General features: G+C 64.7%; 9 protein-coding genes across 9 annotated transcripts; 3 read left to right on the top strand and 6 right to left on the bottom strand.

The window, feature by feature from the left end:
• Positions 1–339: 339 nt before the first annotated feature.
• Positions 340–2,697, bottom strand: Q8F55_000888 (uncharacterized protein; the record flags this gene model as incomplete). The annotated part of the gene is made up of 1 exon (XM_069349539.1): positions 340–2,697. One exon carries the CDS (start codon positions 2,695–2,697, stop codon positions 340–342), a length of 2,358 nt encoding a protein of 785 aa, XP_069213083.1.
• A 237-nt stretch (positions 2,698–2,934) lies between these two features.
• On the top strand, positions 2,935–9,279 carry Q8F55_000887 (uncharacterized protein; the record flags this gene model as incomplete). The annotated part of the gene is made up of 5 exons (XM_069349538.1): positions 2,935–3,216; positions 3,254–4,013; positions 4,329–8,135; positions 8,171–8,625; positions 8,668–9,279. The coding sequence occupies 5 exons, from the start codon at positions 2,935–2,937 to the stop codon at positions 9,277–9,279; spliced, it is 5,916 nt and encodes a 1,971-aa protein (XP_069213082.1).
• A 515-nt stretch (positions 9,280–9,794) lies between these two features.
• Q8F55_000886 (uncharacterized protein) lies at positions 9,795–11,448 on the bottom strand (the record flags this gene model as incomplete). Its single annotated transcript, XM_069349537.1, has 3 exons — positions 9,795–10,826; positions 10,880–10,950; positions 11,268–11,448. The coding sequence occupies 3 exons, from the start codon at positions 11,446–11,448 to the stop codon at positions 9,795–9,797; spliced, it is 1,284 nt and encodes a 427-aa protein (XP_069213081.1).
• An 858-nt stretch (positions 11,449–12,306) lies between these two features.
• Positions 12,307–12,610, top strand: Q8F55_000885 (uncharacterized protein; the record flags this gene model as incomplete). The annotated part of the gene is made up of 2 exons (XM_069349536.1): positions 12,307–12,351; positions 12,395–12,610. 2 exons carry the CDS (start codon positions 12,307–12,309, stop codon positions 12,608–12,610), a joined length of 261 nt encoding a protein of 86 aa, XP_069213080.1.
• A 193-nt stretch (positions 12,611–12,803) lies between these two features.
• Positions 12,804–14,383, bottom strand: Q8F55_000884 (uncharacterized protein; the record flags this gene model as incomplete). The annotated part of the gene is made up of 6 exons (XM_069349535.1): positions 12,804–13,526; positions 13,583–13,657; positions 13,722–13,808; positions 13,914–14,013; positions 14,046–14,133; positions 14,176–14,383. 6 exons carry the CDS (start codon positions 14,381–14,383, stop codon positions 12,804–12,806), a joined length of 1,281 nt encoding a protein of 426 aa, XP_069213079.1.
• Positions 14,384–15,201: 818 nt separating this feature from the next.
• On the bottom strand, positions 15,202–18,350 carry OTU1_2 (ubiquitin-specific protease otu1; the record flags this gene model as incomplete). The annotated part of the gene is made up of 13 exons (XM_069349534.1): positions 15,202–15,217; positions 15,255–16,357; positions 16,395–16,456; positions 16,493–16,595; positions 16,643–16,669; positions 16,705–16,808; positions 16,844–16,880; positions 16,912–16,956; positions 16,999–17,410; positions 17,444–17,772; positions 17,820–18,093; positions 18,140–18,154; positions 18,337–18,350. 13 exons carry the CDS (start codon positions 18,348–18,350, stop codon positions 15,202–15,204), a joined length of 2,541 nt encoding a protein of 846 aa, XP_069213078.1.
• Positions 18,351–18,455: 105 nt separating this feature from the next.
• On the bottom strand, positions 18,456–19,845 carry OTU1_1 (ubiquitin-specific protease otu1; the record flags this gene model as incomplete). The annotated part of the gene is made up of 9 exons (XM_069349533.1): positions 18,456–18,478; positions 18,529–18,759; positions 18,803–18,828; positions 18,876–18,953; positions 19,007–19,090; positions 19,126–19,180; positions 19,226–19,609; positions 19,660–19,780; positions 19,837–19,845. 9 exons carry the CDS (start codon positions 19,843–19,845, stop codon positions 18,456–18,458), a joined length of 1,011 nt encoding a protein of 336 aa, XP_069213077.1.
• A 2,707-nt stretch (positions 19,846–22,552) lies between these two features.
• Q8F55_000881 (uncharacterized protein) lies at positions 22,553–24,919 on the top strand (the record flags this gene model as incomplete). Its single annotated transcript, XM_069349532.1, has 6 exons — positions 22,553–22,791; positions 22,881–22,955; positions 23,901–24,476; positions 24,526–24,599; positions 24,640–24,729; positions 24,783–24,919. 6 exons carry the CDS (start codon positions 22,553–22,555, stop codon positions 24,917–24,919), a joined length of 1,191 nt encoding a protein of 396 aa, XP_069213076.1.
• Positions 24,920–25,481: 562 nt separating this feature from the next.
• Q8F55_000880 (uncharacterized protein) lies at positions 25,482–26,501 on the bottom strand (the record flags this gene model as incomplete). Its single annotated transcript, XM_069349531.1, has 3 exons — positions 25,482–25,602; positions 25,982–26,302; positions 26,356–26,501. The coding sequence occupies 3 exons, from the start codon at positions 26,499–26,501 to the stop codon at positions 25,482–25,484; spliced, it is 588 nt and encodes a 195-aa protein (XP_069213075.1).
• Between the last annotated feature and the right edge of the window lie 495 nt (positions 26,502–26,996).

Below are 26,996 nucleotides of genomic sequence, written 5' to 3'. Positions count from 1 at the left end.
ACACCTATACCTTACATCATTGCCTATTGTCGCGTGTGCGACTGTCTCTGCTGTACACTACTGTTTATACCACCGTGCTGCGGCGCGCGCGATTCCTCACGTGTTGAACGTTAGACTCAGGTCGACAGGTATGTCGTTGTACATTATAGTATGCTTGGTATGTATGATGCCGAGTGCGAGGGAGGGAGCGAGCGAGCGCAGCGAGCGGATCGAGGTGTGCGGGTTGGGGTGGGCGAGTCAGCGGCTTGCGACTCGCGTGCTCGTCTGGGCGCGTCCGACAAGGATGCATCGTACATGTGCTATGATACTGGCGCCGTCGTCGGCATGACACTCGCCCCGCTATCGCGACAGCGGCTTGCTGGTCCGCGCCCGTCGATGCTCCGCGACCTCCTCCTCTGTCGGGACCGCCTCAGCGCCCAACCACTCAACGAGCCACGCGCGCATAATCTCCTCGTCCCTCGCGAGGGCCGTCTCGCCCGAGGCCCATCGCACGCGGCGGCGCGGGCCCTCGTGCTCGCCGATGTGCATGAGCGCCGTGGCCATGGTGCGGTGGAGCGGCTTTGCTCTCAGCTCGCGCATCCACGCGAGCGCGGTGGGGATCTCGCGCGGCCGGTCGTAGCTGCCCAGCAGGCCGACGTACGCGTTCCACGTGGCCTCGGACGGGATGATGTGCGGGTACGTCGCGAGGCCGGACGGCGCGGGCGGCGGGCGCGGCGCGTGCGCTGCGAGCGCGGACGGCGGGCTGATGAATCCCGACACTGCCGACCAGGCGCCGGAGGGATGCTCGAGAGGGGAACGCACGTCGGCCAGCGCCGGCCAGTTGCCGAGCACGACGTCGCGGAACAGGGCGCGCGCCTTCTCCCACGGTTGCACGGCGCCGTGCTCCTCGCGCCAGGAGTAGCGCGCGCCGTCGAGCAGCACGCTGGCTGGGGCGGAGGGCCACTCGGCCGCGCGGCGCGTGAGCGGCTCCTGTGCGATCTCGGCGTCGGTGTGCTGCGCGCCGAGTGCGTCGCGCAGCAGCCGCAGCCGGTGCCGGAACGCGTCGAGCTCCGTGTCGTGGTTGTTGAAGCGCGCAGTGTTGAGCAGCAGCGTCAGGCTGATGTCGTCGGGGCTCAGGCCCCAGCGCAGCGGCGCGGCGTGCCACAGCCGGAACGCGGTCCCCGGCCGCCCGGAGCGCAGGCACATGCGCAGGAGCGTGTTGAGCGTCTGCGTGTCGAGCGGCACGGGGGTGGGCGAGCGCGCGTACTGGTCCACGAGCTTGATGGGCCGCTCGAGTGCGTCGTCGGTGTGTCCCAGTGCGGAGGAGTAGGCGACCTCAGCGCCGACTGACAGGGCTGTAGCGTCGATCAGGTGCCGCCGTCGGGCGGGGTCGGCAACCCGGTACCGCCGCACAAGGTCGGTCCATATCCGCATCGCCGTGTCCGCGTCGCCGCGCTGGTTGAGCGCGTGCATCGCTGGCGTGAGGGTGTAGGCCGAGATCGCGGCCTCGGGCACGCCGTTGGCGAGGTCGATGATGGCCTGGGGTGAGACGGTGGGGTCGGAGCTGGCTCTTGAGAGGAGGTAGCACCATGCGCGCTCAATGTCGGACGTGTCGGCGGTGCCGCTGGCTGCGTGCGTCGCGCCGCTGGCTGGGTTCGTCGCACCGCTCCTGCCCCCACTCAACAGCGGCACCAGCGCCTCAATGGTTTCGTTGACCGACGACTTGACCAACGCGGCGAGGAGCACATCGGCGTTCTCGTGTCCCTCCCCCTCGTCGCCCACCCTCGCGGCGTACTCGGCCGCCGCGGCGCTGTCCCCGCTGTGTGCGGCGACGGTGGCCGCCTGGCGCCAGTACGCGGGCTTCATCTCCACGCCCGTGCTCTTGCAGTGCTCGATCAGCGGCGCGAGCGAGCCGGGGACCAGCAGCTGCGGGGAGAACACGGCGTCGAGGGTCGCCTGGCGCAGGGCTATCGACGGCCGCGCCGCCGAGCTCGACGGCACCGACTCGAGCGACACAATCAGGTGCTTGACCACCACGCCGACGAGGTACTGCACGTGCTGCGGGAGGTCGCGCGCGTTGCGGTAGTACGGGTCGTTGCCGGCGTACGCTCCCAGCGCGTGGAGGATTGTGTGGTGGTGCGATATCGTATTCTCTGCCGCCTTGGTGGCTGTCTCAGTGTTCAGGTCGGCTGCCAGCTGCTCCTCGATGCGGTGGAATGCCGCCTCAACGACGGGAATGAGGAAGACCAGCGCGCCGGCGCGCGACACGGCGTTGATGTACTTTGCCATCAGGCGCATGTGGGCTGTGGCTCCGCGCGCGGCGCGGTTCTCGGCGTCGGCCACGAGCGGGAGCAGCGCTGCGAGCGAGTGCGCAGAAGGCTGAAGGGAGAGCACGCCAACGAGCAGGTTGTAGCTCCAGTGCTCTGGCCCGTCTTCGCCCATCGCTGCGGGGTGCACGAGCTCGAGGGCGTCGTCGGCGCTCATGCCGCTGTCGATGGCACGGCGCAGTGCCGCGGTCGTGTCGGCGGGCGCGGGGGGGTTCACCGGCGTCCATGGCGTGTCGTCCAGCGCGTGGGTGATGCCGCTGCTGTGCGCCGGGGCGGCGGTCGACAGCTGGCGCTGGGGTACGGCGGGTCGTAATGGCAGAGGGCGGAGCACGGCCCTGCGCGGCAGCGCGGCCTGCTGGCCAACGCACCTCGCGCGCCGAAGTGTCCGCATCCGGCCTCTGTTCTGTGAGCAGTCTCGCGCGTGTGCAGGTGAGATGGAGAGTAGCAGCAGCAAGTTGTTGCTGCTCGGCTTTCATCTTTTGGGCTTGACTTCGTCGGCAGCCACGTGTTGCCACGTGGTCCACGCGACCACTCAGGGCCCGCAACCTCGAAATCAGCACAATCAACCGCGAGACGCGTCGAACAACAACCTCATCTCCCCCCCAAGCATTCATGGCCCCCGCGCAGCATGCCTCCAAAGCGCCCGCGCAGTAGGGCAGTCGCGGCGGCCTCCGAGTCGGCCTCGGCGTCGGCGTCGCCCCCGCCCCCGACGCAGCGCCGGCGCGGCCCCGCCGCAATCCGCGCGCCCCCGTCCCGCAGCACGCGCTTCGCCCGCGCCGTCCGCGGCCCCGACCTCGCGGCAAAGGAGGGCGGCGCGGTTGACCTCGTCCCGCCCAGCAGTGACGAAGAGTACGACGAGTGGCGGGCGGTGCGGGCCGTCGAGCGGGCGTTTGGCACCACTGCCGAGCTGGTGAGTAGCGCCGAGGTGCACCAGCTGACCCTAGCAGCACGCCGAGTCCTCGGCCCAGGCGCTGGCGAGCGCCGTACCACACGCCTTTGTCCCGCTCTTCGACGACGCGCGCAGCGATGACGAAGTGGACGACGAGGTGGATAATCAGCCGACGCCGTCCCGCAAGGGCAAGGAGAGGGAGGTGGCGAGATCTGCGTCGCCGCCGATGCGCTCGCCGCTGCCTGTCTCGTCGCCTCCGCCCCGCTCGCCGCTGCCCAGCTCGTCGCCGCTACGGCTGCTGCCTTTCCGGCCGACCGCGCGGCCAACCGTTGCGCTCTCGTCTGGCGTGCGCTCCTCGGCGCCGGGACCTGGGTCTCGGAGGGCGCGGAACAGCATCAGCCCCACACCTTCGAAGGACGCAGCTGGGTTACCGCCCTCCTCGCCGCCTCGACCTCCACCGCTCGAACCACTACGGCCGCTGCACGCACAACCACCACCACTTCCCCGCACTTCGCCCCCGCCACAAGCATCACAAGCATCACGGCACTCTGCCCACAACACACCCACACAGGTGCGCCCAGAACGGCCCACCACCCCACAATCATCACAGCGACGTCCACATTCGTCGCCCCCACCAGAACTACAAGAAGAGAGCCAACTGCCCGAGTCCCCAGGGCTCGAGGTTGCGTTCGGCTTCGAGCCGATGTCGCCTGATGCCCCGATAGATGTCGAGCCGATGTCGCCTAACGCACCGATGGACGTCGACGGAGTCGACGAGGTCGACCCCGTCGAGGTCGAAGGCCAAGGCGTCGACTTCGGTACGGACATCGACGTGGGCATGGACCTGGACCTCCCCATGGACGACGGCCCTCACGACGTCCCCATCAACATCCCACACCCTCCCTCCCCCTCCCCGAGGCCAACCATGCGTCCAGTCGTTCTGCTCGGGGGAGCACCGACGCCATCACCCGCACGCCAACTTTCATCGCCTATGGGCTTGCGCCTGGGCTCACATATCGAGCAACCTACTCGCCTCTTGGATTCTCCTGTCCTCCCCACACCCGCCGCATCGCTACTCTCCCATGGGCTTGGTGACGACGAACCACCGTCATCACGACCTTCGTCCCTGCCAGCGCCGCCGCAGGTCGTCGCTCCGGAACCCCCGCTCGACCCCGCGCTTCTCAAGTTCAGATCAACCCGCACTTTCCGAACACGCACGGCCCTGCAGCTGCAGCCATACACCCGCGAGCGGGCAATGTACGAGAGTGTCATCCGACGCGGCGGAACAGTGAGGACGAAGCAGCGCGTCGGCCACACCGACCTCGCCGCCATTGCTGTCCCACGCGAAGAGGAAGAGGACGACTCCAGTAGCGGTAGCGAGGCTGAAGAGGAGACACCGCCCGACGCCATCGTCATCGGCAACACGCAAAACTCCCCGCGTGCGCGACCGATCCGCAAACCAAAGGAGCTCGTTGACGCAGACTTTGACGAATACTTTCTTCGCTTCGGCCATGTCGCCGATGAGGAGGACGAACAAGCCGCGCGCAGGCTTCAGACAATTGCCCGCGAGCGTCTACGTGTCGAGCGCCGCGCTAAGAAGCTGGAGCGCGATGCTGAACGAGCTCGGCGGCAATTCGAGGCTCATATTGCTGGGCGAAACGCCGAGCAGCAGAAGGCAGAGGCCCGCAAAGCGAAGGAAGAGCGAGAAAAGCGGCGTGCAGAGGAGCGCGCGAGGAAGGAAGAGCGGGACCGGCGGCGTGCAGAGGAGCGCTCGAAGGCGCCTTCCAAGGACAAGACGGCCGCGGTACGCACCCCTCGGCCCAACCTCAACGGCCAGGCAAAGACTCCTCGCACGACAACCTACAGCCGTCGGCGTCCGCAGCCTGCAAAGCCCCCTGTAATGCTCTCAGACTCGGAACTGTCGGACCCGCCCCCACTTAGTGAGGAGGAGACCCCTCGCCCGCCACCACTCGTCGAGAGACCGCTCAATCGCCCTTCATCGACGTCTTCGCCGCCCATGCGTTCACCATCCCCTGGTCCGGCCTTAGACGACTACTATGAGGTTCCTGCGTTCGACGACTACGATGAGCCTGCGTTCAACGCCTTTGCGCCTGACATCTTCGAGGAATCTGTTGAGCCCCTGTCGCCTCCCACTGCCCCACGGCAGAAAGCGCGCCGTCGGCTCTCGTCAAGCTCGAGCCAGTCGAGCCAGTCGGATGCCTCCATGCCCGAGCAGCCGGTCCAAGACAAGCGGAAGAAGATTGCCCGTCGCATGCTGCCTGCGGCCATGCTCAAACGCCTGGAACGCGAGGCTGCTGACAGAGCAGCTCGCAAGTCAGCCGAGCAGCGGCGTGCCGCCAGGATCTCCACTGAGTCTCCCGTTCGACCAGGCCAGGCTATTGTGCGTCGAGGGATCCGAGTCGGCGGGCTGGAGGGCATGGACGACATCTTTGCGGACGACGACTCGGATGACGCTGTTCGTGAAGGCCACGAGGTTGAGGCCGAGGAAGGCAACACCTCGGCCTCGGACGGTCCCATCATGGTCTTGGATTCCAGTGACAGCGAGCGCTCGGAAGCCATGGAAGACAATCGGCGCCAGGACGGGCTTGCACGGCTGCGACAGGGAGACTTTGAGGGCCTTGTTCGCGGTCGATCGGCACCTGGGGCCGCTCGGGAGCGCGCGAACGGACAGCCAGCGGCAAGGCAAAAGCCTCGTCATCACGTCCGCCGCCCTGCCATCGGTTTCCGCCAGCGCGAGTCTCGCCGAGACGGGTCGCCAGAACCCCGCCACCTCGTGCAGGGTCGCCTCGATTTCCCGGCTGTGGACAAGGAGCAGGCGCGGGAACAGGCTCGCCGATCCGCAGCAAAGGGGAAGAAGTCGGCGACACGAGCTCCACGCCAGCGTCAGCTAGGCGTGATGTCCTCCCGTCCAGAGCTACGTCCAGCTATCCATCTCGACGACCGCGTCATCTTCGCCACCGAGGAATTTGCGTTTGAAAGCGAGACGGCCTCCGTGGCGCCAGCTCCACGAAAACGACAGCTGGCCACGGTTACAATGCGCAAGGATCGCCCTATCCACAGTCCGCGGTCGGCAGCTTCACCCTCCAATCGCTCTGTGCCATCGCCCGGCGCTCGGCGCCCCGCTGCAGCGCAGGTCGACGACGGAGTGGGCAAAGCGAGATCGTGGGCCAACTTCGACCGCTTTCCTGTTGACTTCGATATCACGCCGCTGCCTTCCGGCGTGCACCTCGGGCGCAAGAGCATCCCTGGATCTGGCCAGCTGGTAGAGTTCCTCGGCGCGCTCGAAAGTGGCGGTGGGGCGGACGCCGAAGAACCGAAGCCCAGCCACTCGTATGGCATCGACCTGTCCTCGACCATGGGTCCTCAAGAGCTCCTCGTCGTCTTGCCCGTCCTTGTCGACGGCATGCACACTGCGATCGTCGAGTTCGCAGACGGCATCTCGGCTCGGAAGCCCGACCTCACGCCGTTCGAATTCGTCCGCTTCTGCCTCTTGCGCGCTGACGAGACGGCGCGCTCGGCCGCCCATTCGCACTTCCAGATTATGGGGGAGCGGCTCGACAACATCAACCTCTCAGGAGACAAAGCATCCCGCCCCGCATTGGAGCAGGTCGCTCTGGCACGATACCGCTTGTTGGAACTGGCACTGCTCGTTGACCACGCGTCCGTGTTGCCCGCGGCTACCAACCTCATCCAACTGCTGCTCATTTACGGCTTTGACCGCACCATGCGACCAATACGCCGGCTTCTACGTGGTGACGCCAACACACCCGAGATTGCCGACTGGTCTGTCGCGCTGTGGGTTTCGGCAGCGCATGTTCTAGTGGCACACGATCGCAAGAGTGGTGCCGAAGGCACGTTCGTCGACGCGCTGTCCGACGCCCTCGAGCAACGCTTCCGCAACGAAGCAGGCCCCCTCGCAGCCGAACGTATCTGGTTCTTGGTCTGTGGACTGTGCGCGCTGTCCCAATTTGGCGCCAACGGCATCATCGGTGCCGAGTACACTGCCTATCCTCGATGGGCCCTCGTCAAACGCGCGATTGGACTCATCAAGATCACCCATAGCCAGGAAGCCGAGGAGGCAGCACACCGCAATCAGCTACAGGGGCGCGACAGGTACATCAAGACCATGGTCGCTCGCTGCCTGCGTCTGTCATCCGCGTGGCGGTGGTCATTCGACCGCACGAGCTTCTCTGTTGCAACACGCGATCTCGGCGCAGTGTTCAAGGAACGGGGCCAGCGTAACTTGCCGACCGAGCCGCCAGCCGACTTCCCCGACTTCATCTCGCGGTTTGACATCAACCTCACGGTCGAGGACGAGAACACGAGGCATGCGTCTGCATTCGAGCTGTACCTCCGCCTCGCCTGTGTCGCGGCGTCAGATATCATCGGCTCAGCCGAGGCGCTCGCCGAGGCGCAGCAGGCCGAGCGCGATGTCCAGCGCCTCATCATGTCCATCTTCCCGCTCAGCGCTGTGCCATTCACGCGCGCGTCTCCGCCAACTTTGCGTCAGCTAGGCGCCCTGACAAACCGGTACTCGACCATGGTTGTGGCGTGCTACTTCTCGCCATCGCTCCTTCCCTGGCTGCTGGCCAACTCGCTCAAGTGGCTGTCGTTTGACGCCGCCGACTTTGACTCGCGCCAGGTGTGCATCCGCGGGCTGATGTACCTTGCCGTCGCGTGTCGGCACCACAACCACTCGCTCGACACGGTCGTCGCGCGGTTTGCAGACATCCTCGGCACGCTGCAGGCCGAACTCGAGGCCGTGGGGCGGCCGACCAACCCGGCATTCTTCCCCACCCGTGTCGAGATTGAGAGGACGATGGTCCTGGTCGTGACCTGCTTCCGGCAAATCATTGAGCATGCTGGGTATGTGCAGCGACCAGAGCCAGTGTACCCTGACCCAGTGCTCCTGCACGAATGTGAGTGTTGAGCCATCAACTCGGCTGACCCGCAGCGTGGACGGCCCGCATCTTCAATCTCGACCTGGCGAAGGACGTCAAGTCGGGCGTGGAGATTGTCTTGACCATCCAGGCATTCCTCGACGCCCGCAACTCTGCCTTACCGAATCGCGCCCGGCGGGCACGCGAGGCTAAAGCAGTTGAGAGCTTGGACGACTATCCATCGCTCGGGTTCGACTTTGACGCCGTCGACCTCGCTGCTCTGGGTGGTGATGAGGTGGCCGAAGTCGACCCTATCGACCGCAAGGACGCCGAGTTTGCGCAGATCATTCTCAACGTCATCTGTCCCCGGATCTACCGCCTGCTCTCGGACATGCTCCCCGCCGTCATGGACGAGGCACCCGCCGACGCACAGGACGAGAGGCACGTCGAGAGGCAGGTCTTCATCAACAAGTTGACCAAGTGTTGGTCCGACCTGGCCGGCATTGTTGTCGTGGAGCACCAGTTGACGGTGAGTTGAGAAAGAGCAGCGGGCAGTCAACTCACACTGCAGGACTGGTCGTCATACGTCGGCGCGTTTGGCCAGCAGTCGTGGTCGCGGCTGGGCAACGAGCAGGGCCGCCTGCAGGTCGGCCTGCACTTCATGCTCAACGTGGCGCGTCTGGACCCGGGCGCGTTCCGCACGCTCGAGGAGGAGTTCATCTCACTGCTCTTCCAGACGATTGCCACGGACCGCCTGACTGTCGAGCACAAGTACGCGTCGGCCGTCTTTTCGCTACCCGGGGCGGCTGACAACGACCTGTTCGAGGGCGTGGCTGCCGCCGTGCCAGAGGCGCACGACTTTACGCGGGCCACGTTCATGGAGAAGCGCGTCGAGGTGCTAAGGGTCATCTTCGCCAACGTCCCTCACCTGTTACGGAACAGGCACACGCCGCAAGCGACCAAGACGCTCGTGTACCGCTGCATCAACCTGCTCGTGTCGTCGCTGGTGGCATACGAGGCGAGGATCGACGCGCGGCGCGTGCTGCACCGCCAGTCGTACCGCGTATTTGCAAGCGAGGTGGTGGCCGAGCTGCGCCGGCTGGCGGGCGAGTTTGTCACGCCCGCGACCGTGCCCGGGCTCAAGCAGGTCGCGTGGGGGCGGGGGACGGGGGTCCCAGTGTAGCCATAGGAGGGGCACCACAAGGAATCATTGTGCGTCGAGTCTTGACGCACTGTATGCATATACTGTTGTATCGGCTTTAAAGGCCGCGGCCGTGCAATCTCCCCGCCTTGGCATGACCCCACTGATTGCCAGGTCTGTGCGAACGCACTTTGTTTCACAATGGTGCTACCTACCATCTCGCCTAAGTTGTGATAAGCGCGGTGTGCGCGTCGGCGCGAATCGGACTGACAGGGGGCGATACCCGCAGACGCGTAGACGAGCGATCAGTGGGTAGTGATGTGACGGATGGGCCTCGCGCTCGGTGCAGTTCCGCCTCGCACAACAGACAGTGGCCCCCCACAGCCCCACGGCCCCACGGCCCCACAGTGCACCATGCCCCAAGCGTCCGTCCCAGCATTGCTACTGATGCATTAACTATACACAACTGTGCGCCTGAGGGCGTCTAGACGAACTCTGTGTCCTCTTATGCTGACTAAACTGCTACCGCCCGTTCCCTGCTCCCGCTGCGCCTACGCTTATGCGTACTGCTTCTTGAGGTGCTTGGCAATGGTCTCGAGCTGGATGTTGTTGGTGCCCTCGTAGATGGCGCCAATCTTCGAGTCGCGCCAGTACTTCTCGACGCCAGTGTCGCGGGTGAAGCCGACACCGCCGCACCACTCGATGGCCTGGCCGGCGGCCTTCATGGCGACGGTCGAGGCGTAGTACTTGGCCATGGCGGCCTCCTTGGTGAAGTTGCGGCCCTCCTCCTTGAGGCGGGCGGCGTTGTAGGTCATGAGCTTGGCGGCCTCGATCTCGGTCGCGACCTCGGCAAACTGGAAGCCCATGCCCTGGAAGTCGCCGACGGCCTTGCCGAACTGCTTGCGCTGGTAGGCGTAGGTGATGGCCTTGTCAAAGGCGCCCTGGGCGAGACCGATCATCTGGGCGGCGATACCGATACGGCCCTCGTTGAGGATCTCGATGGCGTACTTGTACCCCTTGCCAATCTCGCCGACAACGTTCTCCTTGGGGATCTTGATGTTGTCAAAGTTGAGGACGCAGGTGGACGAGGCGCGGATACCGAGCTTCTGCTCCTTCTTGGCAATCTCGACGCCCATGTCCTTGGAGATGACAAAGGCCGAGATGCCCTTGTAGCCCTTGGAGGGGTCGACGTTGGCGAAGACGAGGAAGGTCTCGGCCTCGCCAGAGTTGGAGATCCACATCTTGGTGCCGTTGAGGAGGTAGAAGTCGCCCGAGGGGTCGAGCTTGGCCGTGGTCTGGAGCGAGAAGGCGTCCGAGCCGGCTCCGGGCTCGGTCAGACAGAACGAGCCGACCTTGTTGGTCGCGAGGCCGGGGAGCCACTTCTCCTTGACGGCGTCCGAGGCGTGGTGGCGGAAGACGGTGTTGACGAGCGTGTTGTGCACGTCGACGAGCACGGCGACCGAGGGGTCGACACGGGCAATCTCCTCGACGGCAATGATGGCCGAGGTGAACGACATGCCGGCGCCGTCGTACTGCTCGGGCGTCTCGATACCCATGAGACCGTTGTCAAAGAGGCCCTGAATGACGTCCTGCGCGCCGTGTCAGCCGGGGTCCGAAACGTGCGTTGGGTGTGGTCACATACCTTGTCCATGACCTCGGCCTCGTCCATCTCGCGGACCTTGGGCTCGATGACCTCGGTCGCGTACTTGCGAACTGGGGGGGTTAGTGTGGGTCGAGATGCAGGCGAAGCTGGACGTCGGCGGGGCGGCGCGCCGCCCTCTCCCTCCCCCCCAGACCCCATCCGGTGCGGCGCCTCTGATGCCCTCGCAGGGCTCGGAGATGGGTGTCGGTCATCCACACCGGGCTACGCGAGCAAGACGTCGCGTCTCGCCCACACACTCCCATGCCCCTGCGCGAGCAAGATGCATCGCCCCTCCCCCACCGCTCCACGCCTCCAGTCGCCCCGACCAACCCGCGCCCAACCCCCCACCCCCCCTCGCTCGGCTTCGCCTCGCTCCGCACACACTCACCAGTCTCGCGGAGGAGGTTCTCCTCATCCGTAAAGTTGTAGAGCGAGCCGGGCTTCTCGACAGTGGTAAAGTCCCAGTCCTTGCGGGCGGCCGAGGCCGAGAAGGCGCGGGTCGCGGTGCGGGCAGCGGCGGCGCGGGACACGTTGGTCGAGGCGCGGAGGGAGCGGGCGAGGGCGGACATTGTGTGGTGCTTTTGGTGAGTGGTGGGTCGGGGGGAAGTTGGGCTGGGGTAGGGGGTTTTTATTACGGCGGACGCGGTGCTGGTGCTGCTCGGCTCTGGTGCGGCATGGGCGGACGACACTTTTTAGGCGACGTGGTGGTGCTGGCGCTGGGCGCTGGGTGCTGGCTGGGCTGACCGCGCTCCGGCACAAAGCTAGCCGGCACGGACCAAGTCGTTTTGGCCGAGGAGTGAGCGAGCGAGCCAGAGCCGACTGCCTGCCCCCGCTGGGGCCGACGCGGATTGACGCGGGGGCTTCGGGTAGGGCTGCCAGCGGTCGTAGCCATGTGCCTAGGGGCCAGCGCCTCGCGCCGCCAATAGGATGTGCTCCGGCCTCAGACTTGGCTCGTCACTGGCGCCGCGAGTGTCTTTGGGGACGAGATGCTCCCGCGCGATAGCTGACGGCCGAGGGATGACGAGGGGTTGGGGGGGGGGTTGGTTCCGCCGTGCCTGGGGCGTGGGTACCACGTGGCGCGTTATACAGCCCTCCCCCTTAAGTCACAAGCCATCTCCACGTGGAGCTATACAGTCCCCCCACTTAGGCTGTCGGCCGTCTCGGTGGCTTGGCTCGCCCCTGCCTGCCCCCCTGCTGACGATTAGCCCCGTTCCTATTGGCCCCCTCCCCCGCTGACTATTGCCGAGTCGTGGATTGGAGTAGCCGCCGCCAGCCATCATGACGCACGATGGAGTCGGCTTGGGTCGGCGTCGGCAACAACATAAAAGGCGGGGCTGGAGGTGCCCATCTCACACACGCACGCCCACTCCTCTCTCCGAGCAACTACACAACCCAGCCCACCCCAGCCCACCCCCAAACGCCCCACAATGTCCTCGTGCACCGGCAACCCCTCCGACTGCGGCTTCTGCGGCGTGAGTCCCCCGGCACAGCGGTAGACCAGAACTGACCCCCCAGGCCGCACCCGCATCCCACGACGCCTGCGCAAAGACCGAGGTGTCGGGCTGCGCGGCCAACCCGTCGTCGTGCGCCGTGTGCCAGGGCAACGGCTGCCTCGCGACCGAGTGCACCGGCAACGCCGCGACCTGCAAGGCCTGCTCGGCGGGCCAGTACACTTCGTGCCGCCGCGCCGCCCTGTCGGCGACCGAGGGCATCGACCGGCCTGCGAAGTAGGCGTGCCACGGCTACGACATGCCGCCGCGGCCCCCACGCAACACGCCTCCATCGCATCACGCCTCACGCGCCCATCACGCAGCGCCCACCAACGCACCACCATTGTATCGCCTATGATGTACGGATAGCAGATTATCGCCCGGAACCTAACTCGGAGCCAACCCCACTGACCACTGACCACTGACCACGCGGCTCACAGCCCCAGCTGCTCGCGCGCCGCCTGCGCGCAGTAGCCCTCCTCGTCGGTGAGGATGACCCAGCCGCGGAGCTTGGAGCCCGGCGCGGTGATCTCGCGCACGACGTCGTCGCTGCGCGCGTCGTTGGCCGCTGCGTCGACCGACGTCCCGAGCCACCCGAGGCGGCCGAGCACGTCTGCGCGCAGGCCGGCCGCGTTCTCGCCAATCCCTCCCGAGAAGACCAGCCCGTCAATCTCGGCGATCGGGAGCTCGGCGAGCAGCTTTGCGAGGTACTGGGTCACGAAGCCCATCAGCCGGTCGACAAACACGGCGTAGGCGAGCTTTGCGCGCGCGTGCTCTGGCGACGTGGGGTCGGCCGCGTTGGCGGTGATGGTCGCAAAGTTTGGCGTGCCTGCCAGTGCGGTGAGGCCCGACTTTTTGTTGAGCAGCGCCTCGGCTTTCGACACCTTGATGCCTGGCAGGCCAGCGTCGGTCCAGTACTCTTTCGTGTGGTGGAAGATGGCGGTGGGGTCGATCGTGCCGGTGCGCGTGCCGCCGACCAGCCCCTCGAGCGGGGTGAGGCCCATCGACGTGTCGATGGACGCGCCGGCGCGGATGCAGGCGGACGACGCGCCGGAGCCGAGGTGCGCGACGACGATGTTGAGCGCGGACGCGGGCTTGCCGAGGTGGGTGGATAGGGAGCGGACGATGGAGGCGTAGGACAGGCCGTGGAAGCCGTACTGGGGTGCGGCACGCGTCAGCGTGCCGCGGAGAGCCGTGCCCGGCCGTGACTCACCTTGCGGAGCGGCAGCGGCAGCTTTGCGTCGGGCGGGGGCAGCGCGTAGGTGTAGACCTCTGGCGGGATGGTTTGCTGTGGTGTCAACTGCCGCCGGCTACGAGTGCGGGGACCCCGCGCCCCTGCAGACGTAACGTACATGGAAGAGCGTGTCGAAGAGGAGGAGGCTGGTGTGGTCGGGCAGGACGTCGAGGCAAGCCTTTACGCCGAGCACGGCGTGGTGGTTCTGCGGGCGTCAGCGGGCGTCAGCGGGCGTGCGGGCGTGCGGGCGGCGCGGCCAAGAGTGCGCCGCCGCCACCGCCACGGCCGTGAGAACCGGCGGCCAACGCACGTGCAGCGGCGCGAACTCGCTCAGCGCGTCCATCTGGTCGAGCGCCTCGCGGTGGTCGGCGGTGACGACGAGGCCGGCCGTGTTCGTCCCGCCATGCACGCTGGTGTCAGCTTGCCCCGACGCCACACGCACATCCGGTGCACGATGTACTTGATGTCCGCGGCCTTGACCTCGCCCGAGGCAGCGACGTGCTCCAGGATCCAGGGGAAGAGGTCGCGGTCTGCACGGCACGTCAGCGTCACAGCCAGGCCGACGCACTCACGCTGCACGCTGCCCCCATCGCCACCGGCCTCGCGCACGTCCTCGCCCGTGGCCCAGCGCAGCCGGAGGGTCACGGCGTCGCCCGCCGCGCCGATGTTGCTCACTGCCAGCGTGGCGACGCGCGCGAGGGGCGAATCCGAGGCCGGGGGGAGCGCAAACAGCTTGCCCTTGATGCTCGAGCTGCCGCAGTTGAGCGCGAGGATGTACATGGTGGGTTGGGTGATGGGAATGGGTGGGAGGCGAGGCGTGAGGCGTAAATATCGGTGCATGCCTCGGAGAGACGCGGCCCGGGCGGCGCCGTGACGTCAGGGATCGGCGCGAGTGGTCCTCGGACGAACGCGACGGACATTACTTGCAACGTTTCGATGGGTTATGACGGCGCGAGCGGCCCGACACCCAACGGGCTGTCTAGCCCGGGGCGGGTGGCTCAGTGGGCAGTTAAGCTACGACTGTTTCAACCAGGTCCGGGGCCCGGTCGACGTCGGCTGTTCGAGTCGCACCGTGGCCTGTCAGCCCACCGAGGGGGCTTGTCGAGGCGAATTGTTTATTTTGTTGCTGCTGTCAATGCGAGTGGAGGTCGTCCACTGGGCCGATAGCTACCTTTTGCACTGGTCTCCGAAGACAGAGCTGGCCCACGCACACTCCCACCCTCGGTAGACGCGACGCCGCGCTCCGTGGCCTCGGCGTGAGGCATCGGCTGCATGCTGCGGCTGAGGCAGCGCGGGGACGCTGCGCTGCGCTGTATCCACCGTAATGTGTCGCGTCGCGCCACGCACTGCCTCAGCTTGGGGCTCGCACCGCACGTCCATCGTCTGTCCCCTCGTCAAGGCCGGTGCGCGGTGACATCGCCTGGCCTCGGCTTGTCGCCCTCGAGCCCTCAGTTTGTCACCCTTGCCCCCGGCCAGCTCAACCACTCCACGGCACGCTCGATTGGCAACGCAACGCTAGCCCCCCATGCTGCTCACACACATACATGTCGCCACACAGTCTTAATCATACGAGGATGTATCACTCTCACAATGTCTCACTATCGAGAAAAGTCGCTGGGTGGGTCAGTCTTCGGCCACAACCCCTACCCACCTCGACGCCCGCCACTGCTGCACGCGATCGTCGCTGTTGCCACTGTACGACTCGTACTGGCCGTTCGTCTGCCCACTCGGCCCCTGCTGGCCCGGCCCCTGCCCGGCATACTGGCCCTGATGGTTGTACCCCTGGCTGTACGTCGACATGTTGACGCGCCAGTTTGGCGGAGGCCCACCGCCAAGGCCGGGCCCAGTGACCGTCGAGATCAGCGACGTCGAGGTCGGGGGGCGGACAATGTCGACAGTAGACCTCCAGGCCGGGGGGCGCACAACGTGGGTGCGAGCCGCCGCGGGAATGTGCGGAAGAGGGGGGTTGCGCTCGTCGCTCGACGCCGGCGAGCCACCCATCGACGAGCCGGGGCGGCGGTGGATAATGTGCGGGCTGCGCGGTCGGGTCGTCGGCGGCTGGGCCTGCTGTCGCGTCGAGTCCACGGCCTGCGAAAACGCGCGGAACTCTTGCCACGGCGGGTGCGAGGTGGCCTCAGCACGGGGTGGGGGCTGCTGCTGCGAGTAGTGGTCAGGTCCGGGCGTCCTCTCGGGCTGGTAGCCAGAGGGTGCCTCCCTAGTGTACCCGTTGTCGTTACCGTCATAACCCCTCGAGTAGTAGGTGTCGGAGCGGCCCGGCCCATGGTCCTGCTGGCGCTCAGGCGAGTAGCGGGGGTCAGCAGGTGGACGCTGTGGCGAATAGCCCTGCTGAGACTGGTATTGCTGGGATTGGTACTGCGTCGCCGGGGAGGACTGTGGCTGGTATCCATTGTTGATTGGAGCTGGAGCCATGTGCTGGTTGCTTGGCGGCCGCGGTGTGGAAACCTCGCCATACTCCGGGCGACGTGAGTTCTGCGGCTGGGCCGACTGGTGGTACGTCGGGTTGGTGGGTGCCTGCGGAGGACGCTCCGTCTGCCAGCGCGGAGGGTGGTAGCTAATGCTCTCCCACTCTGCCTGCGAGGTGGGGAACACGGAGGGGATGTGATACAGATGGTCATCGCCGAGGGCGCGGAAGGGGTCGTTGGCGGCCTCGCTGAGCGGGGTCGACCGAATAGCCGTGACCTTGTTCTTGATCTCGGGGCCGAGGTCGTTGAGGTGCATCAGGTACTTGCGGTCCTGGGGTCAGCTGCTCGACGAGAAAAACGGAGCTCACCTGGCCCGCGACGAGGACAATCATCTGACACTGTCGGAGGCTGCCGAGCATGCCCAGTTGGGCTGGTGAGTTAGCGAGTTGCATGGATGTACACCCACCCTTGACCTTGGTCGATGCGCCAAACGTCCCCGACACGTCCGAGATCGTGATGAGGTCGTACGAAGACAAGCCCTCAAGGAACTCGTCCACTTGGTTGTCGTTCTTGGCCCAGCCGACCTGCTGTCAGTGACGCCCCGGCCACATCTCACCTCCTTGAGCTCATCGGCGACCTTTGCCTGCGAGTCAGCTCCGCCTCTCTCCCTTCACCCACCGCGTCGTAGTACATGTTGATGACAACTCTCGGACACTCCTGCGAGTGCATCATGCTGTACAGCTTCTCCGTCTCGGCCTTGAGTGCGTCGGCAAATTGGGCGCCTGGGGTAAGCGCCACACTCGCTGCTGCCACCCACCTCCAAGATAGCCCTGCTTGAGGAGCTGAGGGTCGAACTGCCATCAGCCAGGTCACACTCGCACTCACCAAGCGGGCCTCAGCCTCAACCAGGACCAGAACAAACGCCGTCGCCTCCTGTGGTCAGCGAGTCTCGCCACCACCGCTGCAACTCACGCCTAACTGCGCCTGGAGCGACTTGTTCTCCTTGTTGGCCATCTCCAAGTCGTGCTCGAGCACGACGTAGCGCTTGCCGAGCTCGACCGTCTTGAGGTTGAGGCGCGCGAGCTCGCCCACCGACTCGACCTTGGCGCGCTCCATCGCCTCGTGGCGGCCGCGCTCTGCCTCGAGCTCCTTGGACGCCTGGGCAGCCCGCTCGTGCGCATCCTGCAGATCCTTGGACACCTGCTCCAGATCGGCACGATACGTCTCCAGGAGGCGCGTCTTCTCTTGCACCTCCTCGAGTGCCTTGCGCTCAGCGACGCCGAGCGCGTAGTTCTCGAGCTCGGCCTGCTCCAGTTTGGCATTGAGCTCAGCCCAAGCAGCGAGTCTCGCTTTGTCTTCCTTCGGCTCGGCGGCGCAATTGTGGCTGGGCATCAGCGCGAAACCCAACCCGACTCACCTCTGAATGCCGTCATGCACCCCCGAGGCGATGTCCCCGAGGTGCCCCTCGAACGCGAAGAAGGCCGACTTGAACTCCATCCACAGGGGCTCGATGGCGGTGAACCGCTCTAGCGTGGCACCGAGCGTGCCAGGTATCGCCTTCGACGTGGGGCTCAGCCCCGCCTTGGTCATGAGCGCCGTGATCGTCGGGGCTGGGCTGGGCGTGCGCTCGGGCTCGCGGTCAGCGGCAGGAGCCTCCGGAGGCGTAGGCGGGGTGTCGTCAGCCGCCGGGGGCTGTGGCTCGGCGGGGTTGTCTTCCTCCGCCGATGTGATAACAGAGGGCTCGGGCTGAGGCGGTCAGCTCTGAGACTGCGAGGTGAAGATAGCTGACGCACCGCTGCCCCAGCCTCACTCGCCGCCTTGACCGACGCGGGCGCCGTGCTCCCGTCGACAGATGCAATGGGCGGCGACATCGAGTGGTGGCGCTGCGTCGCCTCGCCCGACGGCCCGACGAGCTGGCGCGCGAAGAGCTGCTGCAGTTCGTCGACAGACGGCACCAGGTCGTGTCGGTGCTGCGGGATCTGGGGCGGCGCAGGGGGTGGGGTCGGCGGGGGCGCGACGGCGACGGCGGGCGTGCTCGTCCGGGTCGGGGGAAGGGTCGGCGGCAGGCTGGGGGGAAGCGCCTGGCGTTAGCTGCGTGGAGCACGGGACTCACGGGCAAGTCTCTGGCCTGCATTTTGTGTTGTGAGAAGTGTGGAGAAGAAACGCGACAAGAGTTGTGCGAGGAGAGGGAAATGGAGTGGGAATGAGGAAGACGAAGATGATCAACACTGTCAGCTTTCTGCGTGGGGACGAGGGCGCACACACGAGGCGCGCGAAGCGAAGGAAGGCCACACGGCGCATCCCACCCACACACGGTGAGGCATGAGGAATAAGTAGTCACATAACATAACAGGTAAACAGTAAACAAACCATGCCCAGAGTCCGGCAGCCGTATCTATAGTCGAGCCTCTGTCCGCACACTCATACACCTAGTATTCTCCAAAGTCGACATCTGGGCGGTCAGCACGGCCACAAGCCACAGTCACACGACGCAACACGCACGGCCAGTCTGCATCGCGTGCTCGCGCGCACCCTTCTCCCCCTTGAGCCCGACGCCGCACACACCGCACTTGAGGTCAAAGTTGGCCGTGTCGGTAAAGTAGTGGCGCTTGCGGAGCGTCGTCACGAGCTTTTCCGCCGTCGGCAAGATGTCGTCCTCGTTGACCGGGAACACAGTCGTGTGGAACGACGGCGGTGATGTCTCGAGCGGAGAGAGCGTGATCGCGTCGTAGTCTGACGGTAAGCATTTGTCGTCGCCACACTGAAGACGACTTACGGATGCCAGAATACACCAGCAGGCACCTGGGTGGTCAGCTGCGTGTCTCCCCTCGCCTACCACCAATGCATACCTCGACTCATAGCTCCCCTCGCCAAACCTGTCGCAGCGGCCCGTCGCGACGTCAAACGAACAGATCTCGGTTTTGTAGCTGGAGGGGCCGGTTAGTCATGGCCCGCCAGTGGCGAATCGGCGGCCACTCACTGCTGGGCAAAGATGGACAGCTCAATCGCGCCTCCCCATGTGTCCTTGTGCAGGATTTTAGTAATGTACTCGTCGCGTGGTCGTCTGGACGTCAGCGCCATCCGGCCCCCATCTCGTACCCTAGAATCACGTCCGAGTAGTTGACCGGATCGGCCTTGATGGCATCGGCGACCACTTGCGTGTGTCAGCAAGCACGGGCCGCCATCCACACCCGCGCACCTTTCCGCAAGCTCTGCGCCGCCCCTATTCCGCCCTCAAAGACGAGCCCGATTGCCGAGAAGAGACACGAGTTGTCGTCTGGAACCACTCGGAGCTGGAGATATCCGGCATCAAGGCCGGGGAGCTTGACCGACTCGGACGCCTCGACCGGCACGTCGCCATCCTCGAGGGGCGAGAGCTGTGGCTTGGGGGCCGGCTTGTCCCTCGGTGGCGATGGCGCCGACAGGGCCGCGTCCTGCTCCTTGACTGATGGGCGGCGGAGGCGTGGCGACTTGATGGTGGGCGGGACGGCCGTGACAATGAGCTGCTCGCCACGTGTGATGGGGATGGTGGACAGTCTGCCGGCCGTGTCTGGCAATGGCTTTGGAGGGTAGCCGTACTTGACTGTTCGTGTGTTAGTTGCTGCTAAGAAGCATGTAGCTAGGCCGACGCACTTTCCTGCTCGCTCGGAGGAATCTCGGTGGCCGAGAAGATTAGGACGCGCAAGTCTGCGACCCCTTGCGTCTCGGGGTCAATATCGAGCGTCGTGACCCCGCGTGGGTGTCGTAGTCTGACCTGGGATGGGATGCATGTCAGTGAGTGCTGGATGTCTCGGGAGGGATGGGACGTACTGGTGTCATTGAGTGCGATTTTGGACTAGACGACGGTGGAGTGGGTAATGTTGTTGTTGAGATGTGAGATTGTGTGATCGTGCAAGTCGATGATGATGATGATGATGCAACGGGCGGGGCGGGCGGCTCGGCGGCTGGGGCGGGCGGTGGCGACGACTTGCGGCGTAGGTCGGTGCCAGGTCCGAGGAATGACAATAGTCGGGGCTCCAACTCTTTTGTATTATTCTTTGTAATCGAGTTGTTAATAGGCTTGTCTGCCAAGCGGATTACAAAGGCACATTATGTTTCATCGCCACCAGAGATTGATTGCCTTTGTCCCGTCGAGCGGGTTCTGCTCGGCACAAGGTAGTCGGCGCCAGGCGCAGTGCACGCAGCTACTCGCAACTCGCAACTCGCAACTCCAGTAAGCCCTAACACTCGCTTGGTTTCCGCTCATTACGGCAACTGACTGCCTGCTCCTCGCCCTCGCCCTCGCCACGGACGAGCTGCCGCTGGTGTCCCCTCCTCCCCTCGGCCCCTTGGCCACGCTACAGACCGTTGGCACCCTTTGTGTTTTTCCCCTCCAAGCCAGGCACGCAGTCTAAAGCGCAATGGCGTTGGACTCTCTCCCCTTGCTTGTCCGCCACTAGCGACCTCTTGCCTCCTCCCCCTTGCCCTCTTGCCCCTCCTGCCGGCTCCCTTGGCAGCCCGGCAGCAGCACGGCACAAGCCACGAGCCACAGCTGGGGTCAAGCATGCCTTGTGGGCATGCATATGTCTACTCCGCGTCATGGCTCGCTCCCTACCCTGCACGCCGACAGGCAACACAGCGGCTGCACACGGCCTCCCAATTTTACACCAACCACGCGGGGCTTGCAAGCAGTAAGCAGCTTTCTGGGTCACGCGCACACGCGCCATGCACGCACGCACGCAGCACGCGCGCCCTCGCCCGCGCAGCGCCAACTACTTTCCGACGGCGCAGAGCTACTCGTTGCTGGGTTGCTTTATATCATGTAGGCAGGTTTCGCACCTCCGCCCGTCGCCCGTCGCCCGCCCCTCCGCCCGCCCGACGTCAGCCGCCGCCGCCGCGCTGGCTGCGCTGCTAGGCTGCTCGGCCACCCACCTCTCTCACACACATGATGCGATGGTGCGAGACGTCGTGGTGTAACCGCAGCCGCCGCCGAATGCTAGCCCTGAACCTTGGCTGGGTTGAAACCCCTGCGAGCACGAGGGCTGCTGCGACTGCGGCTGCGGGTATTGCACTAGATAGCACGGCGGCTGCTCCTCGTCCTGACTTGGCTGCCTGCCACCTTCTGTCGCGCGCGCGCGCAGCAACGCCCATATGCCCATGACGACTCGAGCCTTGTCCCACGAGCATGCTAGGCAACGCCAGGTGATAATAGCCACTGCGCAACTACCCTTTCCGATCCCATCGAGCATTCCGTCTGCCCTCATTGTCCTCTACTACTTGTCCACCTCTGACCTCTCGGGCTTCATTCCTTCCCGCGTCATCACCGAAGGGAGCACCTACAGTAACGACCCCAAACCTGAACTCGAAGGGTGCCAAGGGCCCGTCTGCGGCGACGAGGGGTAACAGTGTTACATCCATCGACACACTTTGCGCACACATAATTGTACAGTTGCACTCGCGCGCGCGTGTCGGGCAAACCCCCCCATTCCATGCCTACTCCCTACTCGCGCCATCGCAGCAGCATCACTCGACTTGTGGATTTTTCATCACAACACACGACGACGACTTGTCGCATCCTTCTTCTTCTTGACGCCGTCGACAACACTGTACGCAAGACGTACTAGGCAGAGGTCATACACGTACCTCGTAGGCCCCCATCGGTACCTTGGAGCGACAACGAGCATTACTACATCCCACGTGTTGTTGTGGAATCAGAGGAGAGGAGAGGAGCAAGAGTTTGCCTTTACAGGGTATCTGTAATACCTTGAGTCATCGGGTCAGCTGAAACCAAGGTAGGTCCAAACCCAAACCCGACCTTGTCCAACTCCGCAGTCCCCTCCCTCCCTTCCTCCCTTGCCTTGCCCCCCCCCCCCTTCCTCGTCCTTGGTCTTGCGCGTCTTGTTCGCACCCATTCTCATCCTCATTCTTCAGTTCTCATCACAAATCAAGTGGTCGCCGTCTCGTCTTCGCCGGCTCTAGTCGTGCCCAACCGAGCAAAACGCCCTAGTCGCCGGCGGCAGTCGTGATCAACTAGAGCTCGCACACCACGCCCGTTCCCTTTCCTTACGCCAGCAACCAAGCCAGCCAGCCAGCTGGCCTATCAACATCGTCCCTCAGCGTTCCCGCCTCTCCCCCCCGCGCCTTGAATCCGTCGCTGCCAGCTCAACCTTCCAGCCCAGCGACTTCCTTCAACTCGTCTTGCACAAACGACTGCACGTTGTGCCCTCGACAAGGAGCGACACGACTGTCGATCTGTGCTTGGTTGCACTCGCCCCACGGCTCCCTCCAAAAGCGGCGCCCCCCTCCCACCACGCACCCGTTCCGCCTTTGCCGGTGTTGACAGGGGCGTAACACACAAGGCATCACGCGCCGCCGTACCGAGCAATTCAGCGTTTGGCCTCGTCTTCAACGTCGCGACCTCGCACCCACACACAAGCATCCAAAAGTTTGACAAGCTTGGAGAGCCAGCCCGACGGCTGCATCGCACCGCGCGCGCGCTCTTCCTCTCGCAGCCCCCCATTGCCATCGACCACCGCGCGCCGCGGGCATGGCCTCCTTCATGTCCTCTACGACCCGCGACCTCGTGACCGTTACTGGGCAAGGAGCTGCAGCAGCAGGGGAATCGTATCCCCAACCCAAGTCGAGCAATTCGATCGAGTCTGATGACACGCCCATGACCCCTCCCGACCTGCACAACCTCGACGATCACTATGGCGCAGCCATGGACACGGATGGCGCACCCATGGACACGGACGGCGCATCCGTGCCCTATGAATCTCACCCAAGGTAAGCACGGGCCGTGGTGCAGTCACATGCATTGTGCATCACGCAGAGTCGAGGGCTGGTGTGAGAACGGTGTGCTGACCAATGTGCAGCAATGTTGTTGCATCGGCGACTGGGGTAGAGGTAAACAGAGATTCGGCTCATGACGCTGTTGGAAAGAAGCTTAGGTGAGTTTACAGTTTGGTTGCCTTGGAATTTGCCCTCGTAAGGGGCAAGGCGCCCGCCCACCCAATTCAATGCGGGAAGCCGAAGACGTGTGCGCGTTTGCTTGTGGAGGGTCGGGGGTACGGGGGTATGGGGGTCGTCGTGTGGCTGCTGCGGAATTTGCTCGTGGTATGCCCTTTGCGCGTGCATTGTGCATTGTTGCATTGGAGCACTCCAAGTGGCGAGTGGGCGATGGCGGCGGTGGCGGCGGCGGCGACTATGGTACCAGCACCACGACGCACCTAGTCCTAGTAGTTAGCTCGCGGGGCAGACGGCCAAAAGTCTTTACAACCCTGACTTCAGCCGTTTGGCCCAAGCTGGCTGGCAGGCGTCGCTGGCTGGCTTGCTGGCGCTCGCCCGGTCAACCTGGGAGCGCTAAAACGGGACTGGGTCGCTGGTAGGGTGCCGGGCGCGGTGGTGGTGGGGTGGGGTGACTGGTCAAGCTGCGCACTGGTGCTATTACATACCGCTGCCGTGCCGTGCCGTGCCGTGCGTCGTGCGTCGAGCGTCGTTGCCTCCCCCCCGCCCTCATCCCCTCCCTCACACTCTTGTCTGCACGGCACGCGGCATGACTTGAGAGTCAAATCTGCGTTTTGGGTGACGCTTGTCGCCCCCCTCCCCCAAGCCAAAAAGGGTTTTTAGGCCAATTACCCCGGGTTTCCCCTTGTTTGCTTTTGCCCTTGGCGCGCGCGGCCATGACGTCAAGCGAGGCATAGTCGCCGGCACAGCGTCCAGGAGAAAGACAGCCAGACCATCGACGCTGACAAGTACACGCACACTTTGCCGCCTAAAACATTCTACTCGTACTCTTGCCACCAACACTACTACCTCTTGACATTGCTCTCTTTGCTCGTCCCGTCAACGCCTATCATGATCATGGTCCCTCGGCACCCCATGGCACACTTTAGTCATGGCAGTCAAGACAACGCCAACACTCTTCAAGACTGGTCAAGAGATCACGCAGAATGGATAGACGACGGATCGCAACCTCGCGTGACAGAGCAGCCGGCGACATCGACATTGCCGCGCAGTCGAGGGGCCGCGACGGCTTGCTCCATATCCACACTATCCCCTCCAGCACTCTACCCGCTGCCTACGGCACTACCATCGAGCGGCCACCACCACCACCACCACCAGCGAACACAGTCGCTCGTCAACACGCCGACGACTATCGAGCATCACCGTGCATCAGTCATTAGTTCTTCCTCGTCGGGCTCGGGATCCTCCAACGGTGGCGGATCAATAAAGGCCGACACTCCACCCCCGCCGCGCTGGGCTCAACCTCCGGCAAAGATGAGCTCGTACTCCGGTCGTGCCTCGTCGTTTGACACTGGTCTTGAGCGGCCCGACATCGACTTTGACCCAGAGCTCCTCGAGGGGCCTGCTGGCGAGTGGATCGAGGTCATCAAGGGCGAGTCGGGCCGCATTGCCATCAAGAGCACCTCGTCGGTTTACGAGGTCATGGTCTGGCTTCCAGGTTTCCAGTGAGTCGCCGCATAGTCGGCCCTAGAGCGGTTTGTTAACCGACCGCAGGCTCGACGACATCACCATTACGACGCGACGCAACCAGATGTTGCATATTGTGGCGGATCTATGGGATGAAAATGGTTGGTTACTGCGCATGCCCTTTTTTGCTGACTGCGTAAGACCACGCGCAGTGGGAGATCAAACTGGGCGACGATGCCATCATGACGTCTGTTCGGGCAAACTTCAGCGGCAAGGTGCTGCGCGTTACTGGTGAGTGATGGGTAGCGGCGAGTGACAATGTGCACCTGCTGACCATCAAACAGTCACACGAGCCGAGCGATTCGGTGGCGGGCGCGGTGGCAAGTCTGCTCTGTCGGTTCGCTCCAACAATTCAAACGTGACAATGGCGTCTGCACAAGCGCCGAGCTTTACGGCCACAATGGGCAGTCATGCTGCGTGATGCGCGCAGAGTTGCCTTGCCACTCTGCATCACATTGCACGCCCGCCCGCCCGCCCTTCGACATGTTCCGTTCCACCCGCTGCGGCGCAGCCGCTCCGCTCCACGCACCGCCTTCTCCAATCGGGGATCGGCGACCCTCTCATCATCGACTTGGACGCCACCACCTCGGGTGTCGGCGCCACCTGGTCGATCCGACTTGCACAGCTTTTGGTACGAGCGCCGCCGTTTCAGGCCTCGTGTCAAACTCTCCCCCCCCCCCCATACCATCTCGGTTTCCTCTTGCTCCCTCTCCCTCTCACCTCACCTCACCCACCACCAAGCAGCCCCTCCATCGGCGCTTGCCCTATAGTTCTTCCTCATCCTGTAGCAACAAGACCTTTCTGTGCATTGCCTAAACGAAACCCTAAACCTCCATCAGCACGCAGCACGCAAGCGGGCGCGCGCTGCACACGCATATCTCCATGTCCCCTCACTGCATCTCATGTTTGTATGGGCTAATGCAGAGTTGCCAAAGTCGCAAGGCGGGTATTGTACACTGCGGCGGCGGTGCCACTGATTGTCATCATCGCTTCTTGTAGGTGATGTCTACTGGGCCCTGGGCCTCTGCGGCGATGCCGGACGTGAGGATGCCGACGTAGGGCATGAGCGAGTAGTGGAGCGTGATGTTTGCGTTGTCGACGGTTCTGCGCGGGGCGTTAGCGAGGTGTGCAAGGCGGCGGCGGCGGCGGCTCGAACACGCTGGTGGCAAACGGGCCGTGGTGGCACAATGCAACGCGCAGCGTTGCGGCCACGGCCTCGAGTCGGCCGACACGGCGACCGCCCGTCGACGCGAGCAGCATCGACGGCGCTCTGCTGCCCTGCCGAACGCCGAGCGACCGCGCACGCGCCACGGCCGAGACGCGCAACGCCGGCTCCAAGCGGCAAACGGGGCAGTGCTGCCCTCGGCAACGCACGCGCGAGCGTCGGCGGCGTGGCCGACCCCCGAGTCGCTGAACGCCGAGGCACCAGCACCATCGACGACCTTCCGTCCAGCGCCCACGCCCACCGCCCACCCCGACTCACTTGAACGACCCGCTCGGCTGGCGCCAGTGGTAGTGGCTCCTGCCCTCGGCCTTGATGTGGGGGTTGCGCATGACGCGGGGCTTGGTGTTCCCCTTGCCGACGGCGCGGAAGTCGGTGCTGCCCGCGCGGGTGATGATACGGTCCCAGAGCACGACCTCGTGCGCCTTGTCCGCGCTGTCGACGTACGCCGCCGTGAGGTAGAGGTACAGCTGCTTCGTGTTGTAGCTGTTGAGCACGGGGGTGAGGTCGGTGCGCACGGCGAACTTGAGGCTGGCTATGTCTTCCTCGCGCGCGCGCCAGCGCTGCAGGCGGCCGCGCTGGCTGGGTGGGTCAGCACGACGACACGATGCGTAAGCGCGCACGACGACACGTACACGATTAGGTCGGACACGCTCAACGTCGCCACTTCGGGCACGGGCTGCGTGAGGAAGCTCGCGACGCTGATCAGGCTCAGGAGCACGACGATGAACGTCGTGGATATCGACCCGAAGTGGTTGAGCCGCTGGAGCGTCGAGTACATTCTGGCAGGAGCGGGGCCGCTGGCGGCCGAGAAGAGTCGAGTCGGGCGAGGGCGGGCGGGCGAGGCGCTGAGCTGGCTGTTTTGACTTGCCAGCACTTGCGATGAGGTGGCCAGTGATGACGGTGACGAGGGGCCAGCGAGGTGATGGCGGCGGCGCGGGGCGGGCGCGTCGCGATCTCCACGTGGGCATTAGAATTCGGCGTCAAATAGCGCCAAATGGCACTTAGCGGGAGCATTCTCGAAGCGCGTGGAATAAAAAACGACGGGTTGGATGCGGTAAGCGGGGGCTGGCGGCAAGTCAGGCGCTGCTGCGTCCCGTCCCGCCGTCCGCCCGGCCCGTCAGTCAGTCAGATTACAGCCAGCGTTCCTGACGACCGACCCGTCAAACGCGCGACACCTTGCGCCACGTCGACACCTGCCACGCTGGCACGGACAGGTCGTCGCGACACACCGTACACACCCACCCCCCCGCCCCCACCGCCTAAAAGTCGGCCA

Source organism: Vanrija albida (assembly GCF_041260175.1).
Source record: "Vanrija albida strain AlHP1 chromosome Unknown contig_1, whole genome shotgun sequence".
Lineage (NCBI taxonomy): Eukaryota > Fungi > Basidiomycota > Tremellomycetes > Trichosporonales > Trichosporonaceae > Vanrija > Vanrija albida.
Note: the sequence above shows the minus strand (reverse complement) of the source record. Positions and strands in the feature narration are given on the sequence as shown.